At 40.3% G+C, this 20,757-nt stretch overlaps 2 protein-coding genes across 18 annotated transcripts in view; one reads left to right on the top strand and one right to left on the bottom strand.

Annotated features, from left to right (window-relative positions):
- The window catches only part of ITGB3BP (integrin subunit beta 3 binding protein), a 20,776-nt gene extending 19,040 nt beyond the window's left edge, over nt 1-1,736 (bottom strand). For 4 of the 6 annotated variants that reach the window (XM_085586147.1, XM_085586148.1, XM_021537931.3 and 1 more), the window contains exon 1: nt 729-777. Coding sequence is in view for 3 of the 6 variants with exons in the window: in XM_021537931.3 (XP_021393606.1) it covers nt 729-733 (5 nt within the window). In the remaining 3 variants the exon portion in view is untranslated. Of the gene's footprint in view, nt 1-728 lie in introns of all 6 variants that reach the window. The other 2 variants (XR_014957004.1, XM_085586146.1) reach the window with 1 other exon arrangement.
- On the top strand, nt 518-20,757 carry EFCAB7 (EF-hand calcium binding domain 7). Of its 12 annotated transcripts, none has more exons than XM_077785316.2 (14): nt 518-612; nt 3,575-3,744; nt 6,372-6,583; nt 6,944-7,030; nt 7,479-7,668; nt 8,394-8,521; nt 11,566-11,707; nt 12,287-12,396; nt 12,932-13,089; nt 13,281-13,414; nt 14,826-14,974; nt 16,715-16,924; nt 18,127-18,234; nt 19,280-19,529. In XM_077785316.2, the coding sequence occupies exons 2-14, from the start codon at nt 3,576-3,578 to the stop codon at nt 19,352-19,354; spliced, it is 1,872 nt and encodes a 623-aa protein (XP_077641442.2). In that variant the 5' UTR covers nt 518-612; nt 3,575; the 3' UTR covers nt 19,355-19,529. The 12 variants fall into 12 exon arrangements, 11 of the variants coding, with proteins under 11 accessions (XP_077641442.2, XP_085442259.1, XP_085442268.1 ...); XM_085586133.1 differs by lacking the exon at nt 518-612 and adding an exon at nt 723-855; XM_085586142.1 differs by lacking the exon at nt 518-612 and adding an exon at nt 744-875.

The following is a 20,757-nucleotide window of genomic DNA, read 5'->3' as shown; positions in this document are numbered from 1 at the left end:
CCTGTGCCATGTGCAGGGGATGACTCTGCTTGAATGCTGGACTGGATGACCCACAGTGGGTCCTTTCCAAGCTGAACCATCCTTCTTCTTCTTGCCTCTCTCCCACAGAGCACTACAGATGTTATCCGTGCCATGTAGAGAGATAAAGAATTAGAATAACTGGGACTGGAAGGGGTCTCTGGAGATCATCCAGCTCAAACCTCCTTGCCCGGGACAGGCGACGCAGGCTTTGAATGTCTCCACAGGGGGAGATTCCACACCCTCCCTGGGCAGCCGCTCCAGAGCTCTGCCACCCTCAGCGTCCAGCAGTTCTTGATGCTGAGGTGGAACTCGCTGTGTTTCACCCCCATTGCTCCTTGTCACGTCGCTGCGAGCAGTGACCCCTCGGAAATGCAGAACGCAGAGAGGATCCCCCACAGCGCTGCCCCAGGAACCACTGCCGGCATTTCCCGGCCTGTTTGTTTCCATCTGGAAACAAACCCCGGGCTGTTTCCATCTGGAAACAAATCCCGCCCCTCGCCGGCCGCTCCTTCCTCCCCGGGCCCGCTCCGAGCGCGCTTCTCCCCTCACGGAGCCGCGCCCGCGGGGGACGCGCTCCCCTCACGGCAGCGGGTCTGTGTGCCGCGAGGGCACGGTGGGAGCGCAGAGAGGGAAGAGAACAGGGCAGGGGAGAGCAGGAAGAAGAGGAAGGGGGGGAGAGCAGCGCTGCCCCCTCCCCAGACACCTACGACATCGCGGAGCCGCTCCCGCCGCCGCCCCTCGGAGCTCCCGCCGTGTGCCCGCCTAACGCCGCCGGCTGGAAACGGCGCCGAGCGCGGCCGGGCCGGGGCGAGCGGGGCTGAGGGGCCCGGCGGGGTGAGGAGGGGCCCGGCGGGGTGAGGAGGGGCCCGGCGGGGCTGAGGAGGGGCCCGGCGGGGTGAGGAGGGGCCCGGCGGGGTGAGGAGGGGCCCGGCGGGCTGAGGAGGGGCCCGGCGGGGCTGAGGAGGGGCCCGGCGGGGCTGAGGAGCGGCCCGGCGGGGCTGAGGGGCCCGGCGGGGCTGAGGAGGGGCCCGGCAGGGCTGCGGGACCGGGACCCCTGGCACCGAGACCGAGACCCCTGGGACCGAGACCGGGACCCCTGGGACCGAGACCGGGACCCCTGGCACCGAGACCGGGACCCCTGGGACCGAGACCCCTGGGACCGGGACCGGGACCCCTGGGACCGAGACCGGGACCGAGACCGGGACCCCTGGCACCGAGACCGGGACCCCTGGGACCGAGACCGAGACCCCTGGGACCGAGACCGGGACCCCTGGCACCGAGACCGGGACCCCTGGGACCGAGACCCCTGGGACCGGGACCGGGACCCCTGGGACCGAGACCGGGACCCCTGGCACCGAGACCGGGACCCCTGGGACCGAGACCCCTGGGACCGGGACCGGGACCCCTGGGACCGAGACCGGGACCCCTGGGACCGAGACCCCTGGGACCGGGACCGGGACTGGAGCCAGACCGGGCCCGGTGCCCGTGTGGGCTCGTCGGGTCCCGCTGTGCGCGGTAGGAGCCGGTGATGTTCGGGCGGGGGTTCGGGGCGGCCAAACGCACCCCAGGAATCCCTCAGGGCTGATTCCCCTCAGGGCTGGGGGAAGGGGATTGTAATTTATTTTTTTTTTTTTTTTTTTTTTTCGGCGGGTGGTACATTTAGCCCGTGAAACCCCAGTGAGGAGGGAGGGAAGGATGAGATCCATGCGGGAAAAGTTTCCTGGTTCGATGCGGACGCGGCCGGAGCAGGGCTGTGGGTTCTGTGGGGATGTGAGCGCAGGGCAGCGCTGCCACGGAGGGTCTGACTTTGGGCATCAGGAGGAATTTCTTCACAGAAGGGGTAATTGGATATTTGAAGGGGCTGCCCAGCAGGGCTGGAGTCCCCATCCCTGGAGGTGGCCAGGGAAGGGCTGGGCATGGCACGCTGTGCTCTGGGCTGAGAATACTGCACTGCTTTGGGTTGGAACAGAACTTAAAACTCATTCAGTTCCACCCATGGGCCAGGACTCCTTCCACTATCCAGCCTCCCACCCATCCAACCTGGCCTTGGGCACTTGCAGGGATCCAGGGGCAGCCACATCTTCCAGGGCCTTCTCACCCTCACAGGGAGGAATTTCTTCCCAATCTCTAATCTAAACCTACTCTCTTCTTGTTTGGAAGCCTGGGCTGGATTGCTCCCCTCTGTCTATTTTTCTAAAGTGTCATTTATCCAGTACAAATGTCCCAGCCTGAGCCGTGGGGCTGCTGGCAGTGCTGCTGTCACTAAGCCATTGCTCACTGGATTTCCCAGCCGTGGATTCGGCAGCACTTCCCGGCCCACGTAAGAAATATCTCAGTAATGGGATGTCCGAGGAGTATAAACAAGAGTTCACATGTTCGAAACTGGTTGCTGGAAAATTAACATTTTTTCTTCTCCTCCTCCTTGCCTTTCCCCCCAGTTCCATTCTGTGTGTGTAACACTGGTGCTTCATTATAGTGACACCCGTTTGCAGGAGCCAGGCTGTGCCAGGGGGTCCCTGCGGGCTCCTTCTGGTGCCTGTGTAATATTAAAGTGTCAGGGAGTTACAAATTGGGTACTTCATCCTTGATAAGCAATTATTATCTGCCTTTCCCAAGTGTAAAAGATCTGTATAACTCAACAAGGTGCCAGTGATTGAGGCCTCCTGAGTAAAAATCCAATGAGTCCTGAAGGGGAGCCTGGGATGGCGTTGTCTTGTTGCTGAACTTGAGATATTCCATTTATTATACTGGAATATATTTCCTGAAGTCAACATTGGGTAAAATAATACAAGAAGCTGTTAAAGCAGCAGCAGAACAGGATTTAGTGTCCCTCTGTGACGGCCTTGTAAAAATCTTAATCACCCCTGGTGGAAGCAGAAAGCTGCTGTCAGTGTTTGCTGACCATTGCTGAGCAAACAGCCTTAAGTTGTTTTAATAATTGAGAAAAAAATGTGTTTCTGTTTTTTTCCATTCATTTATAACTATATGGGCCTTGGATTTAAAAGGCCTGAGTTGCTCAAAGTTTTATGAACACTGATTTTTAAAGTTTTATGCACAATTATTTCTATTATTTATATTTAGGTAACTCTTAAGAAATAGAATTCTGTGCTTAACCTGGCAGTTTTTGAGATTAAGGGTTCCAATTTTATTATTATCCATATGTCTTACTGAGTTATAAGAATAAAAAGAGAAAACATGGATAGCAAAGCCTTGTTTCACATATAACATGAAAATGTGTTTTTGTGCTTTCAAAAATCAAGACTAAATAATGTTTATGTAGTACTTGTAATATCAAATATCTGCAACTATGTAAAATACAGTGAAATTAAACTTTTTACTGCCAATGAAGGATAAACTGTGAGAAACTCTTTGTGCTTGTGGATCTCATGGTCCTTACCTACAAGTGTAGATAATTATTCCCATCCCAGATTTAGAGAAAAGAAAGGATATGACCTGGATGTTTGGATAATTTGGGCTAGTCTGTGTTTCAGGGGACAAACAGAGGCATTATTAAGACAATTCCAAATTTTAACTGGAATTTCATCCCTCACAGGATGGCCAGCACTTCTGGGGATCAGAAAGCCACACACTTGGAAAATTCTCAAGGGAAGAAGTCCCAGCATGCAGAAGAAGCCATTTTTTACATGAACTGCAGAGCAGCTTATCTGACAGTCTTAAAAAGCAGCTTAGAAAATATTAAATCAAAAGAACAACTCAGTTTAGGTAATGATTGGATCTTTTCCCCTCTAACCCTTACTGTGCATAAATTCAGTAACTGGCTTAAGGAATTGAGAGTAGTTTGGGATACCTGCTGGAATGGCAGACAGAGGCATTTTATAGATTTTGTAGGTTATTTTATTATAGATAATTATAGATAATGAAATGGATTTTAGATAGATTTATAGGTAATAAAAAAGAGTTAAGATTTTTATTTGTAAATCAGCAGTAGGAAAGGTCTCAATTCAGTTTAGAGTGGTCCTCTGTCCTGTATGGGCACAAAAAACCACCACAACTGGTTCTCCATAAGAATTCTTACTCCTTATCTCATCTCCTCCTGAATTACACTTCCCTAGATTGGAATATAAAGTTCTCTTTTTTTTTTGTCCAGACTTTATTTGTGTAGAAGTGATTGTGGTGGTGCCAGCAGTACAACAGGAAAAACAAATCTCTGACTGCTTCAACTGCACTAAATAAGGCTGTTGGTAGAAACTGAAAGCTTTGGGGCTTTGGTTTGAAAACTTCAGGAATTTCAAAGGGAAGTGAGAAAAATTTACCTGAAAGATGAAAGTTGTTTTCTTAATAATGTATCTTAGTGACCAGGTAAGATAAGGAAAGTGTAAGGTAAGACTGAGTAATAAATAACCTCAGTTTTGAAGGAGGTTTCACTATGGCAGATAAAATTCCTCAAGCAAATACAACTCCAACTTTGCACTTTCTTGGAGTTGTAAGATTGTGTGCTCTCTTTGAGTGATGATTTTTTTTTTTTCTTATAGAATTTTGTTCTTTTTAAAAAGGTTTTTCATGGAAACCACCCCTGTAAAAGCTGAGTGCACTGATTATAGCTTCTTTCCCTACAGCAGAACATGAAATTCCACCCATTAACAAGCTTATTCCTACAGCTTGTGACTTGGTGCTCTCCAGGCTTTCCCAGCTGCAATAAAAGGCCCTTTATTACATCCTAATGATAGTTTGGGATAATCTGGATTTTAACAGAGGGGTGGTGTGAACAAATGTCATCTCTCTAATAAATGCTTTGGCTTTCAGCTCTATCCATATGCCACTTGGCTACACAGCAAGTGCTTGGGCATTTTGCTTTCAAGGTCAGCTTAGAGAGGGAAGTTAGTTGTTTAGAATCCTTCCAGAGATATTTAAGAATTTATTTTAGAATTTGTTAGCACTGAGAGTTAAAGACTTATATTTCATCTTAAGTCAATTTTGGTGTTTCTAAAATGAGTGGTGCTGATGTTTAAGCATCTCTTGCTTTATGAAATTTGGCTGATATTCCAAACGAAAGTGCTCACTGAGAGATTGGCCCTGGGAAATTTTATTTGTAGGAGTTTTGCTTATCCCCAAATAGTAGCTTCATTTCCTGTCTGGAGTGATTTAGCAGAACCAGACCATAAAGAATAATAATAAATAAAAGGTGCAGTCTGAGCTTTCAAAAATACAAACTGGGAGGCATGGAGGGAATGGCAAGCGCTGATCTCCCTGGAGATATAAAATTAAGGATTGTATATTTGAATGTTATCTGTCAAATATAATAATGTGCTAATAATAGTAATAAATAATAACTAATTCTAGGGAACTCTCCTATCCATGGGAACAAACCCCCAGAATCTCTGCCCTTCCTTCCCTGCCTGCCTTTGACCAAAATCCCCAAACCTTTGCTCCGTGCCCAGGCACGGCTCAGATAAAGATGTGATCCCTGCTCTGTTCTGGCTCCTCCAGCAGAGGTGGCAGGGCTCAAATCTTTATTTAGTGCTTGGCACTGAGGCAGGGATTAACAGCAGAGGTGCCTGGTTGGTTTGTTGGTTTGTTTGTTTGTTTGATTTGCTGGTGACATGGGTCCCACTGAGCATTGTCACGATGCCACCGCCTCATTTCACAGATGCTCCTCAGCACTTCCCAGCACAGGCTTGGGCACTGCTCAGTTGGCTCAAAATCAAATGCCAGCCCAGGTGGAGATGGAGGATCTCCTGTGCTTCCCTTAAAGATTATTTGGGAAGATATAAAAGCGTCCCTCTCTTTTCAGATAGACTGTGCATTTGAATTTAATTTCTATTTAACGTAATGCCTTCATCACACTGAAAATTGAAAGGATGTTTTCAGTAAAGACCTTGAAGAGGCAAAGAGATCCAGAAAATTAATTTTGGAGAATGCCAGGTGTAACACCCATAGCACTGCTTGCATGTGTGACATTGGCTGCCTGGTGGTATCATTTTTCCCTTAAAATTCATGTATAATTTGAATTGATGCATTCAAATATACAGGCATGACATAAAATATCGTCTCAGATAAATTCTACTCTAAATCTCAGTTCTTAACAAAGAAAGTGCAAAGATGATGTGTGTCTTAGTAGAAATAGGATCTAATAATGTGCTGACTTAAAAATAATATATTTTTTAAATTAAGACACTGGATATACACTGAATTTTACACTTGAGACTGTTTTTGAGTTTATGGATATTTTGATTAAGATCATAACCAAAACTGTCCTTCAGACCCACTTTTCTCTTGGAGTGATTTGGCTTTAAAAAAATCTGAACATGGAAAGTGACTCAAGGATGTTTGGAGAAAATTCCTTTTCTAACAGCTGGAATATATATTTAATATTGTGTTTTATTATTCAGTACTTCAGCAGGCTGGAAGAAATCCTTCTCAGAAGACCATTAACAAATACTGGACTTCACAAACATCTTCATTGAATTTTGATGATTTTTGTGCTATTTTAAAAAAAGAAAAGCCAGCTACAAAAAATGAACTGCTCGAAGCATTTGGTAAAATAGATACAGATAAGGCTGGATATATTTCACATGATGAACTTTGTAAAATTCTTACAACAGTGAGTATCACTAGAAACTTAATTATCCATCTTTAATTAGTAGAGATTTTGGAAATTAGATGGTAGTGGGAGCTGGGATTCCCCATTTTATGGAAGATTTTCATGGTGGGTTTCCAGAAAACACCACAGAATTACACAAACTGATACAGTTGATCTCTTTGATATTTAGTAGCATTGTAAAGACAACATTTTTAATGATTTTGACCTCTGTTTTCATGAATCAAATCAAAATCTGTTGAAATCTATTACAAGATAAGATTCTCTGAAAGAATATATTTTTCCTTTGTTTATGGAATTTGTGCTGTAGTTGAACAGGATTCTTGATTAGGAACCCAAACTGAGCTGCTTTTTTCCTTGCAGAGAGGTGATAAAATGACCTGGGAGGAAGTGACCAGCATTACTAAACAAGCTGATTTTAACTGCAATGGCAAACTTGACTACAACAAGGTATGGCCAAGAGTGATGTTTGTTCTTGTGTTATTGACAATATGAACATTAGTGATGCCCTTACCCCAGGATTGTAAATTTTCAACCGAATAAACAGCCCACAAAAACTTGGACATAAATATGGTTTCATAGGAGGAAAGCTGGTAAGAATCCTATTAAAAATCAGTCTTCCAATATCTAGAAAGGAAGAGTTGAAAGTCACACTTAATTTTTAGTGTGATTTTTGAAGGAGGTCATTATTTGGACCTCCTTGTTGAATTGTGGCTGCATTTTACTGTGATACTTGAGTGGTTGTCCTGATTAATGAAAATTAAAATTATATTTGGCTTGAAGAGGAAGTGCATTCTATTTGCTGAGCTGTGCTTTCCTTGCTAATGCTATATTTTACTCCTTAAAACCTTTGGAGAAATGTAACCTGGTAAGTGAAATATTTTTTTATCCTTTCCAGTTCTGTGAGCTGTACCTGAGCACCAGTGAGCAATGCTGCAAAGCTGCCAGGAACAGGCTGGAAATTGACCCTCGACTGAGGCAGCAGCACTTTGGGAATCAAAGTGAAAATTTCCCTGAAGGGATCACACTGCCAGTGTCAAAACCATCCCCGAGGGTCTCCAGGAAAACTGATCACAAACTGGTCAGAGGTATTGAAATTTCTTATATTTTATATTTTCCTTCTGTTGGAGATGAAGCTCTGGCTCAATGAGCAGTTGAGTTTTTGTTTAGTTTTTCTCAGATTACCGAAGCTTTTATTGATGAATATAATTTCTACTGCAACAATCACATCAATATATCAGTAAAATATATTCAAATGGCTGCATCTGTGAAACTCAGATTCCTAAGGGTGGATTCTGTTGATTTTCATGTGACACAGTCCAGAGGGAAGACAGAAAATGAATGCTCAGGTGTTGTAATTGGCAAATTATTATATAATGTTGCTCAGGTTTGCAATAGGCAAATTATTTATTTCCTTCCTAGATCAGAGATGAAACCCTAAACTTTTCTCAGTAAGCTGTGGGTTTGTTTCAATTATTGAGGCTGCTTTTCAAGCACAATTAGTAAGTTGTGGGCAGTTTAATGTCCTTCCTGAAGTTACAAAGACACTACAAAACCTTCTCAATCTGGAGAAGCTCCACAGGGAACAGACTGCAGAGGCACCAAGTATAAAATTTTGGGATGTAGTTTGTGCTGTTCCAAGTTGCTTCAAATCACAGAGGTGCAAAAATGACACAACAGTGATGAAGGGAAGTCCTCTGATGGAATTCTTGTCATCCAGTTTTCTTTGTGCTTCTAAATGCAAGGTTTATGGTAAATAGCACTAGGAAAGGGTTGAAATAATGAAACTGTAATTAAATATCTCTGTTCATAGGTGACAGCAGAGCTCCTTCAAGACCTTCATCAGCTCAAAGCAGCAAAGCTTCCACCTCCACCACTGTCTCTGTGGGTGCCAGCAGCAGCAGGAACACAAAGCTGATTATTGAGCCTGACACAATGAAGGTATCACACTGAAATGATGGTGTTTTCCTCCAGGCACCTGTGTTATTGCATTTTAAAGAAGCTAAAAATCAGAGAAAAATGGTGTCTTATGTTTTATTAACAGTTTGTCAAGGGCAGCTATAAACTACTGAAAGCTTTCTTGATACGTATTATTATTAACATTTTTATATTCTGTTGGTTTTGCTGACAACAAGTTATTGGAAATAATTTTTCAGGTGTGAAGGTTTAATAGAACAAAATATGTTTTTAATAAATGAAACCACTGTTGGAGAAAACAGTTAATGACTTCTTGAGAAATTTAAAATTGAATAATTTATTAGGTTGGTGAGAACTTTAAATGCTTAAGTAGTCTGAAAGATTGTGTATCATAAACCTTTGCATGAAAGGTAATTGGAAATAAATAACAGATCTGTGAGCATATTCAGTTTCTTGGGCATTGCTTGTTAAATAGATGCTATAACCTGAAAATATTGATTTTTAGTTAGACTAATATGTTCTATCAGTATTTTCTTTTAAATAAATCACTCATTCAATACAAATTCCTGGGGGAGAGAGACAACAAAGTCACTTTGCTAAGTCAATATTTGTAGAGTGTTAATATTGATCTTTTTCCCTTTGTTTTCCCTTTCTTGACTGAACCTTTACTAGTTTTCTTTCAACAGAAAATAATAGCTGTAGAAATAGAAAACATTAACTGGGAACTGCTGGGATACATTAAAAATGTGCACCTGGAGACTCCTGTATAAAAGGGAAAAAATGGTTCTGACCACACAGTGTAACTGCTGCTGGAAAACAGAACTGATTGTCCTCAGGAGCTGCATTTTTGTTTCAAATAACAACTCTGGATTTGTTATTGAACTCTGAAGTCCTTTATATCTTCCCCACTGCTATACAGTGACATTTGTTCTATATTAAAATTTCCAAACATCATCTCCCAGGGGTTCTGTGCAGTCTGTTTAGGTAGCTGGACCTCCATGCAATTTAACCTGCCATCTCACCTTGTTCAAACATGATGTGGGGTGTATAAAACCAGCACATACTTTCCCAAGATTGCATTTTTTTCTTTCTACAAGCCAGTAAAAAATGACTGAAAAAAAAAGGTATTGATTAGCGTTGCTTGGCATCATCCAAAAACTGAAATAAATCCATTATTTCCTATTAATTAAACATTCCCTATTAATAAAAATTAATTATATATTAATTATATTAATATTAACATATAATATTATATATAATCAACATATTATAAATTAAATATTTCCTGTTAATAAGCTATTAATTATTTTAAACTTCATTTTGCACAATGCAAGCTCTGCCAGAATCAATTAATAAATACCAATGAATTTATCTGTGGTGTGAATCAGAATCCACCACCCCAAAATTCTTTTTATTTGTCTTATATCCAAGAATTTTATTCTATATTTTTGCTGCTCACCTGTCTTTTTGTTTCAGTAAGAAAATATTGCCCTCAGGAGCAACACCAACTTTACATTTCTGTCAGAGGAAAACCATGAAAGTCAGAACATAGTGAAATGTCTAAAACGAAAAACCCTTAGAAAATTGTTCTCCATCATTGCTTTTTATTAGGAATTATGCATCAATATGTGGATATTTTCCATGTTAGCTTAAATGTCAATAGCAGTGACCAGCAGCAGGTAGTGCCTAACAATTCTTTCCAACTAAAATTTCTAACACGACATTTCTTACTTCAGCTACAAATTAGCAACTTCTGCTCTGTTTTGAAGTGGCAGAGGAAAATCCAATCAGAAAATCCTCCTTTAGCTTCCCAATTTTACATACATGTTTGGAATTTGATAATTTAGGATTTCTAGCACCACCTTATGCTCTCTGCCAGAGTAACAGGATTTGACTTCCTAAAAGGAAAGGATAAGGATAAGGTTTTTGTCCAACAGTTTTGGCAGGTATCAAGCTTGGAGCAAACAACCAGTTATTTCAGATGTGTCAAGTTTGAAGAAAAAAAAAAAAATCCATTTTTAAAATTTCCTTTTAGACGAAGTTGGGAGTTATGAAGTGTTGGAATAACCAGTTTAGGACTAGCAGTGGAAATGATCCAAGAGGCTGAGCTCCATGCTGGAATTCTGTCACTGACTCATGGTAATCCCAGCTCCCATTATCCACTTTTTGACTGACACAACCCCAGCTGCTGCTCCACATTCAACCCTCACCATTAAATCCCAGGAATATGTTGTCTCTGATCACTTTTTTCCTAATTATTTTTTATTATTAGTCCCCTTTTTCCTTGTCCTGCCACTACAAATCCAGTTTCATGGATAAAGAGGAAGGATTATATTTTTTATTTTATTTTATTTTTATTTTTTATTTTATTATAAATTTTTTATTATTATAAAATGATTGGCTGGATTTGTTAATTAGGTTTATTCTGCTCCATAAAAGCTGGCCAGGGGCTGATCTCTGGCTCCATGCTCCAGAAATAGCTGCACTTAAAGATTATCCCAAACAACTTCTCCAGCAGGTTGTGCCCACAATGAAAAGATTATGGGAAATTGTAAGAGGGGAGGGACTTGGATAGCAGTGGATTGGACATCCCACTTTATTTTTAATTAATCTTTGTCTTTTCCACTGCCAATTTACTTTGAAAGTCTTTTAAAACTTCTTGAGCAAAATCTTAATTAAAAAAAAAAAAATTCCAAGCCTCCAAAGAAGAGCAGAAAGGGAGTTGCAAATAATATCTGTATTTAAATTAATCCATGCTGTCATCTGTTTGCAAATATAATTAGCAGAATCTTTCTGGCAATTCCAATTTAATTTTTAGCTATAGGAGCATTGGGGTAATCTCTCTGCTTTTCAGGCATTTTCACAAGTGAAGCAATGTTACTTTGCAAAATTTGTCTACAAAAAGGACTATTTGGGATTTTTTTTTTTAATAAAAGTATATTGATGCTGTATCTCGTGGTGTGTTTTATGCAGGGTTTATTCAATAATCAAATTAATTAGCATTTCAGAGAAAGCACTTTTATCTTCATCCAAATGAAGAAAACCCTTAATGTTTGCTTGGTTTCCAGGAATGGCAATGTGCACAATCCAAAGGCTGCTTCTACCTGGAGGAAAATGGGGAAATCATCAGTCACAAGTACAGGCTGCACTTACCCCAAAGATCTGCACTTTGTATCACCATCAAACCTTTCAGTATCCCCCAGGCAGAAGGTGAGTGATTTTATATTTCATTTTCTTCTTAAAAAGAGCTGGTGGCTTGGAGATTTACTATGGGGCTTTATCAGTTGCTACATTGGAATTATTTTTTCCCCTAAGTAGAATATTCCCTTTTTAATCCCATAAAACAGGAGCCTTTTAACCCCAAAATTGTTTTAAAGTCACCTAGGCTGACTTTTTAAACAAATTTGTGTGGTGTGTAACCATTCCTTGAGATTCTTGACCCTTAATGATAGAACTATTTTATCAATAAGTCTTAATGATAAAATTAATTATCTGTAAGACAAGGCTTGGAACAATTTACCTGCTTGGCCGAAACAGGAAGAAAATCCCAATAGCATAAAATAGTTTTTTTTTTCCATTTTTCATCACCAAAGATCAATAAATACCATGGGACTTTCTATTTTGAGACGCAAATAAAATTATTATTATTATTATTATTATTATTATTATTATTATTATTATTATTATTATTGTGTTGTTGTTATCGTTATTATTATTGTTATTATCATTTTTATTATCGTTGTTATTATTATTAATGATAATAATTTTTGGGGATATTTTTATTTTTAGGAAAATCTTGTCGCTGGTTGTCAGTGGATACAGCTTTGTTTATTCTGAAGGAAAATGAAATCCAAGAGAATTTACAACTTGTGAGCTTTACTGAACTCCAAAACAAAGAGGTTAGAGATTTCTGGTGTATTCCTATTTTAATTGTTATTTTTTAGTGTGTGTGTTAATGCTGGAGGTGTGAATTCCAGGGGTTTGGAAGGAATTCCAGCTGTACCCAGAATTGCTGAGTTGCTGGGTGTGTTTACAGCTACTATGTAAAAACTTGTGTTTCTGCACCTTCAAACACAACATTTCCAAGGCAAAATTTGTTTAAATTTCTTTGAATTTTCTTTCTCCTTGCCATTTGAACTTCATAGTGCACAGAATATTCTTTTCCTGTGGCAGAAATAAGACAGCATGAACTTATTTTTCCTCTCTTCTCTCATCTCTCATCTCTCTCCTGTCTGTTTTTCTAACTTTTATTCTAAGAGATTCACTGTTTTTTCATCTTTAAAGTGGCATCACACAGCCATTTTTTAAAGAAGAGAACCCAGCATTCACAGTGTTTTCAAGTAATTAATCACTTTTGTATGAATATTACTGGCAACAAAGAAAGGCATCATTTGAGAAGTTCTTACAAACTTTTCTGTCTTCCTTTAAGAGCAGATGTTTGGCTGGAGAGGGGAGCTTGGATCTGGGGTTTACTGGCTGCTCCCTTTCACAACTGGCTGCAGGCTGAGGAAGGAAAAAACCGAAATTACTGGAGAAGCCAAACTGGTCTGGAGGGATGAAGATGGAGAACTGACTCTCACCAATGAATTCCAGTGAGTTTTATTCTCATATATAGGAACAAAAATCTTTTCCAGCTAAAATGTGGTTTTTTAAGTCTGGCTTTTCCTGAAGTACTCTTTGTACAGAATAATCTCTAACAGACTGAACAGTTCTTGGCAATGTTATGAGACAGTAAAACGAAGTGGAAGCCTTTGGAAATGGTTTGGCCTTTTTCATCCCTCAGAGCAGCTTTGTTGGATATATTTGAAACAATTGATTTGGATGGGAATGGCCACCTGAGTCTGGAGGAGTACAACTTCTTTGAGCTGAGGACTAGTGGGGAGAAGTGTGACCAGGAAGCCTGGGCTGTGTGTAAGGGTAAGTTCATGACTATGGTACAGCTAATTAAGGCTATCAGTTAATTTCTCAGCTGGATAGCCCTGGGTATTATGTACCTATTCCAAGAACATGTATAGATCTTTTTCTCTTCTTCCTTTCTTTTTCTTTTTTTCCAGTCTCCTGTCCTTTGCTTTGCTTCATTCTGCTGTGTGTGCCACTGATCCTCTGCTGAGAAAATTCTTCCCCTTCCTAATTGTTTTATAGCTGCCAAAACCTACAGGGTTTGTAATCCTGGATCATATGGGGAAGGAAACTGTCACAGGTATTTGTTTAATCCATCTCCTTTGTGCAGTTTGGGCTGCTTTTTTTATCTCACAAAGTGTGGAGAGGGACATTTAATTAGTGTGGATCTGATGCTACCAATTGGCATCCAGAGTTTTTGTGGGTTGCCAGTGTCTCCTTTTATAATTCCATGTCATGTTTGACATAATTCCTTTGGAGGCTGTGGCACATTGTCCAAAATACTTGAAAATTGCCAAGCCCTATTAATTATCTCTTCCCAAAACACTCTGAGATACCAGAATTTTTCCTAATTGATAGAAAACTCCTACAAAAATACATTTCTAGGGCTGAATTTCTCTTCTGATGCCTGAATGTGCTTTTCCACACTTGATGGCTTTGTCAGGGTGATAAAAGTAGGAGGGGTGGAAATGTCTGAATAAATAAGGGAGGAAGGAGGAGAAGCTGGGGAATGTTTCACCAGGTCATCAATCAGAGGAAGGGTTCACAAAAATATCATCCATCTTGACACCAAAGTTCAAGCCATTTATTACAGCATCTGTACCTTTGGATAGATTTATTAAATTGGTAATCCCTTTTTAATAATATATAGTAAAGATTTAGCATTGTTATGAAGATGAGAAAACCATTTTTAAAAGTCCCTGACATGAGGACATTTCAATTATGTGTTTGCTGACATTAGAGTGGTGGATCTATGATATTCTCTCTAAAGAGGGATGTTAGGATTACTGGAATTTTATTGCTTTTTAGGAACTAAGTAAATCATTTCTGTATCAAGGACCTGAAGTATTTCAAGGTGCTGGCTCCAGTTGGTTTTCATTTCCCATTCCTAAAATACCCCATTCTGCAAAGCTCAACCACAACCTTTTAGGGAAAAAAAAAATCAATATGAATTATTTTTGTTTTGAAATCCCCCTTCTTTGGGGTTATCTAATATTTGCAAGCATTATGCCAAATCCACAGGGGAGCTCTGCAAACACCACATGCCTGGTCAAGGACATTCTTTCCCAAATAATTTTGGGGATCCTGAGGCTTTAAGTTGGCTCCATCTTTTCAACTTTTAACAGGAGGGGGATTTTGCCTTTGGAAGGATAAAGATGTTTGCAGAGAGAACAGATTTTTAAGTGCTGCTTTTATTCCTTTGAAACAGAAAATTTTGAGATGAAGAAGAATGAACTAACAAGACAAGGATTTCTGGATTTGAATCTCATGGAAGCCAATGACCGGGATGGGGATCCTTGGGACCTTTGGGTCACTTTGTTGTCCCTGGGCTACAACAAAGCCTTGGAAATGACAGAGGTAGGAGAGGCACAAAAGAGCAAAAATCCCTGTACATTTGACTGCTGCAGTCTTTGTGCCTGCCACCAACTGACTGCAGGAGAGCAGGGACCCACTGCCACCATCCAGGGCTGTCACTGTCACTGTCCTGATTCCTAGAATAGCATTTGGATCTTCTGAAAAAAGTAATTTTCCTTTGCTAGAGAAAGCCAGGACGTTAAAGAGGAAGGAATTTTGGATTGTATCTGTTAAAAGGATCCATGCACTCTGGTGGTGGGGAGTGATAGGAAGATAAGCATGGTAAACTGTGACCTGTCAGCAAATTTAGAAAAAACAGGACTTTTTCTCCTTTAAAAAGTCAATTTTGTGGCCTAAACCACAATAGAAGTGAATAAAGATCATTTTTTTTCCATGGGACTCAGAATTCCTAGTTTCCAGACATAACAATTTCTGTTATTGTTGCCTTTCACAACAGTGTCTGAAGGGGTTCAACACAAAATTTTAATGCTTCATTAAAATCTTAGGGTTTGGGTCACGCATTGTTTACTTTGCAGGAGCAGGGATTATTTCTCTGATGTTACTGTGCACTTACAGATTTTAAAAATTATTTATTTGTTTTTATATTGTGAAATACATATTACGTATTTCTGATGTCAATAATTTTTTCTAAAGAAAAATTACTATTATTATTCTCTTTTATTAAGAGAAAAAATTATGAAAAATTAAAGCATTAAATATACAGATAATTAAATCATTCCATTCCCAGGAAAAGCAGATTTTTAGGATCACAGTGTGATAATATTACTTAATTTTGTTAAACAGGTTAATGTAGTCAGTATATAAAATATATCAAGACCTAAAAATAGTCAGTATGAGATATATCAACTGCCTCTCAGTGAAAATTTTGGGGTGATGCTGAAGGATTTAAGGATGAGCCCTTTTCCTCTGACTTGTGGTTGGCAGAGCCCGTGCAAGGCTGTTTTTCTGCATTTCAGCCACAAGAGAGAGCCCTCCTCCAAAAAAGAGCATTTTGAGGAGGTTCTTCTCCAGTTAGGAGTTTCAGGAAGGTGTTTTGTGCCTTATTCCAGCTGTGGTTTCTGGCTCCAGCCTTTGCTTCCCAAAGGACAGCACAGTTCTCAAATGGTTCTGTAACGAATCTAAAAATCTCCAGCTGTTAACTCGTGTCTCTCACTTAGCTCTTTAATTCCTTGATTTCAAATAATTTCAAATTGATGTTTTGGGAGCACTGAGACAGAATTTGAGAAATCCTGGTGGATTCCAACAGCCTTTGGGAGGGAATTGAGGTGCTGGGACCGAGTCTGAGAAAATACAAACCCCTGGTTGTTACACCAGGAGTAAAATGTAGCCCAGAGACTCCCAGAGTGTTCAATGCAACATTGCAGAGGTGTTAAATCTCTGTGGGGTGGCACAAACAGCAACAGCGTGGCAGGTTTATTTCAGACACCGGAATGCATTCAGATTTTCATCTTAATTCCTGGACATTTTGCTGTCTAAGGAAGGGTTTACTGTGTTGAACTATGTCAAGTGTACTGGGAATGGCATGAAAATCCACTTGTCCTGGGCTTTCATTTGGTGTAAAAGATTCCCACAGCTCACAGTTTATAATATTAAATATTCAGGAAAATATTTATAACTGGGTCATTCTAGTTCAAATATGAAAACACTTAGGGGCTGTGGGTGAAAATCTGAGGGGAAAAACTACAGCTGGAGTGATGCTAAAACTCATCTTCTTCACTGCAGGCCTGCCCCTTTGTCATTGACATCTGTGCAGAGAGGTGCAAACCCAGAATTAAAGCCATTTCCCTGGAGGCAGGGGGCTCCCAGCTCAGCAGGGCTGTCTGCAGGTCTGTGGTTCAGAAAGGAGAGGCCAAAGTGCTGCATGGCTCTGAGAACATCTTCATCTACACCTACAGATCAGGCAGCAGAATCACCTCTGTGATTGAAAATAAGGTACTTTGTGTTAATGTCTATTATTGCTCCTCCTCCTTCCTTGGGTCCCATTTGAGAATTGCTGTTCCTGAAAGCAGTTTTTTTTTGTCTGTTTCATTAAAAATCCACTGCCTGATGTGCTCCTTGTGACTTCAGAAGAGCCTGGGTCAGTGCTCCTGGAAAGGGCAGATTGTTATAATCAGGCAAGCAGTTCTAACTACCATATAGAAACTGAGTATTTTTGGTGTTCACATCCCAATTTTTCAATATTTTGGCACAGTGTCATCATCATATGAGGAAACAAGCACTAACAGCAGGAAATGCAAGATCACAGCATTTACACTGCTGAATATTTTCAGTGTCCATAAGAAAGTCAAAGAGCAGTGATTTTTTAGGAGTGTGTTATGGATGAGTTTTCACCTGATTCTTCTTCCAGGTGTGCTTTATTAGTAATTCAAGCTGAAAGCTGTAAATCCAAGTAAAAGTGGTTGGTGAGATTTTAAACTTTTTTCCATATATCACAATTAATGTTTTCAGTTTCCTTTATGTAAGTACATAAACACAGCAGACTAAGATGTTAAACTTCAGATGCTTTAAATCTTAACAGATCACAGCAAGAAGTGTATTTTTAAATGTCCAGACATTCAAAAGGGGGTGGATTGGGGGGCTAATATTAGGACTGGATGCTGAGGCTCCTGGAACTCTGGATTTGGCTTTGCACTTCGCCCTTTAGGGTGGATATTGCAGAGTTATTTTTATGTTTGGGGATATGTCAGAGAAGGAGATCAGGGCTGCACTGATCCAACTGGATGCTCTCTGCTCCAGATCTCTGCCCACTCTGTTTACACCACTTGGGTTTGGTTTCCAGGTCGCACCAAACTGGGTGGGAATGCTGGGGAAGCTCCACGGGGGGAATCTGGACAGGCTGGGAAGATGCTTCAAGGCCAGGTTTTATCTTCACAAGTCCTTGTGTTGTTTCAATATATCTTAAATTACTTTTGACCATGACTGTGGTGCTAAGGTGCATTTGAAACTGTTACTCTTCAAAGAGTATCTGTTATTCTTCAAAGAGTATCTGTTACTCTTCAGAGTATCCATTAAGCATTTCCATCCCTAAAAGACAGCAAGGTCACAGGAAATCCAAGGAGTGTGCAGTTGTTACACAAAGAACAGACACTTAACCAGGAATGTCTAATGGTTCCTTCATGTTTTTTCACCTGCAGTCTGAAAATAAAGTGATAATTCATGTCAACAATGAGCAGAGTAAGAACTGCGTGAACAATAGAGGACTGACAGTTTTTGCTGTGGAGGTGGCTCCAAAATCCATGATGGTAAGGCTTTTTATTGCTTAGCCAACTTTACAGAAAATCATGTGACATCTTTACATTTTCTTTTTGTAGGGCTTTTATCATGATAATGAGCATGTGAACAGTGGCATCTTCTGACCAGAACAGATTAGATGCACTTTTTGTTATTTCAAAGCTGATAATGTATTTAGTGTATCCCTGTTTTCCTGTGCTGTTTCCTATAAAAATCCATAACCCACTTTTTCATACATGGGCCTGCTTCACTTGTCCATTCTATACATGCACCATTCACTAATATTTTTAATACTCTTTTTCTAAGGCTGTATTTTATTTCTTTTCTACTTAGCAATTTTTAATCTCATGTATTGATGCCTGTGAGAACAGACCAAGCATGCACTAATCAGAAAGAAAAATAAATATATTGCAGTCCTTGTTCACACTGTGCTTTGCTGGTGGTGAACTTTTGTTAAACTTGATTTAGGGATCAAGTCTCATGTTAACCATGAGACAATTTGATTGCTGAGCCCTGCTGCAGAGCTGGGCAGGCTTTAGTGACAATTCCAAATGAGGGTCCTGAGGGATGGAATGAGCTAGAAAATACATTACAAATTCAGATGTTGTTTTTCTTCATTTATTTATTAATAACCCCCTGGTTTTCTTTTTCCGAAAGTACACTTTATTTGTCTGAAAGCAGAGGCATCCAAGCTATTTTATATTTCCCAGCTTTCCAGGGTGGATTCATTCAAACCTGTAGTAAAAAGACCAGTCCCATGACACAGGCAAGGCTGAATCATATTTAAATTGCTGCTGACACTTTGAATATCTATTGCCTGATCCTCTAAGGTGGTTTTCAATTGAATTTAGGCTTCATTCAGTATAGACTATAAGCTTAGTCTTTATGGATATTTGCTGTTACATTCAGGAGTAATTTTTTAATATCCGTCAGTATAGATAATGAATATTCATCATTTAATGACACCAGTACTGAACATTTTGTTTCCACAGCACATTGGATAACAGTTTTCCAGCAAAGAGAATTCTCTTTCACCTCTGCTTTCTCTTGTGCCAGGTCTCTCAGCATGTGATGGCCCTGAATGAGCAGGAAGAGTGGATTTACAGCTGTGTGCACTCCCTTGTATGTTAAACCTCCCAGAGCCAGGGCTGGGAGCAGCCACACTCAGCCAGGATTAGCTTTGGGCAGCTTTTAGACAATTTATAGTCTTGTCCTTCTCAAAAAGCTGGCATACATTTATATTTCTTGATGATTTTGGCATGAAAACAATGAGGCACAATAAAAACTAGTACTGTTCAGTAATCCAGCTGCCACTTGTAATATAATTGTGCTTTATAAAGGATCATTTCCCTAAATATGCTCTTGCTTTCCATACCATGAATTGTAATTCCGTCACAGGCTACTGCTTCACAGAGGAAAAAACTTTGTGGAATGGGTTCCTAATTAAACATTCTTGTGGTTTTGATGTGGGAAGTATAAAGGGATGAGGCTCATTGTATTTTGTCACTTGATAAAGGCTTTTTTTCTTTCCTTTTTTTTTTTTTTTTGGTCATTTGCTGATAATCCTTATCTTGCCCTTGTTCTGTAATTTCTGCCTGATTTTATATTCTTATATATAAAATAAAGTCTGCCTTTCCATATGCAATAAGGAAATAACATATTTTGAGAAAAAATAAGGTTTGTCTTGGGCTCTTGACTGTTAACAGCAATTAATTATTCCCAGGGCAGCTGAAATAAGAAGACTGAAGTACACCAAGTTTAGGCTGCAACAGCAATGAAAGCCATCTTTGAGGTACTAAAAGCATTCAGCTTATTATGTTTTCCTGGTTCCTCTAAATATTTAATGTGCAAAAAAATAATGACCCTGGCCACTGGATGCTTAAAAAATGTTTGAGTTTAAAATAGCCATTAAATGTATGTGACCTCATGTGTGAGGGCAACAAGTAGTGTTGCAAAGTTATTTTTATCTGCCCCAAGTCCTGCTCTCTGCTGTTACTCTGCTGTAATCTTACACTGGGCAAGTAAATGTCAGTGACAAAATGAGAGCTGGGCTCTGATTTACACACTCGGGCAGGATTCCTGGTGAGCTTTGAGTTTTCCATGGTTTTCCCTTAGCAAGTACCACAGGTATCATTTCCATTTTCAGGACTTTCTAAAAGAAGTTGAGGCCCCAAAAGTATTTGGTGATTTTTAGCTCTGACTGAGCTCTGCAAACGCTGCCTCAGGCAAAGTGTGGGTGAAGCAGAAATTCCCAGCCCCTTGTCTAAAAAGGAGTTGGGAAATAATGAGACACTACAAATATGTGTGGAATAGTCCATTATTTACATTTCTTTTGTTTGTAAAATCAGCCTTTTTAGATGTGGCAGGAATTCATATGCAACTCTCTTTGAATTTTAGGAAAGGAATGGTTAAAGCTGAAAGAAGGGCTTAGCTGAGAAATCACTGCACGTGGAAAGAGTTGGGTTTGCTGCAGGTAAAAAACACGGCACAGCACTACACAGGGAACCTCATTTATTTTCTGATCCTCCTGCTGC

This window comes from Lonchura striata, chromosome 8, assembly GCF_050655825.1.
Source record: "Lonchura striata isolate lonStrDom1 chromosome 8, ASM5065582v1, whole genome shotgun sequence".
NCBI classification, from domain to species: Eukaryota; Metazoa; Chordata; class Aves; order Passeriformes; family Estrildidae; genus Lonchura; species Lonchura striata.
The sequence above is the reverse complement of the archived record's forward strand: the minus strand, read 5'-3'. Positions and strand labels throughout refer to the sequence as shown.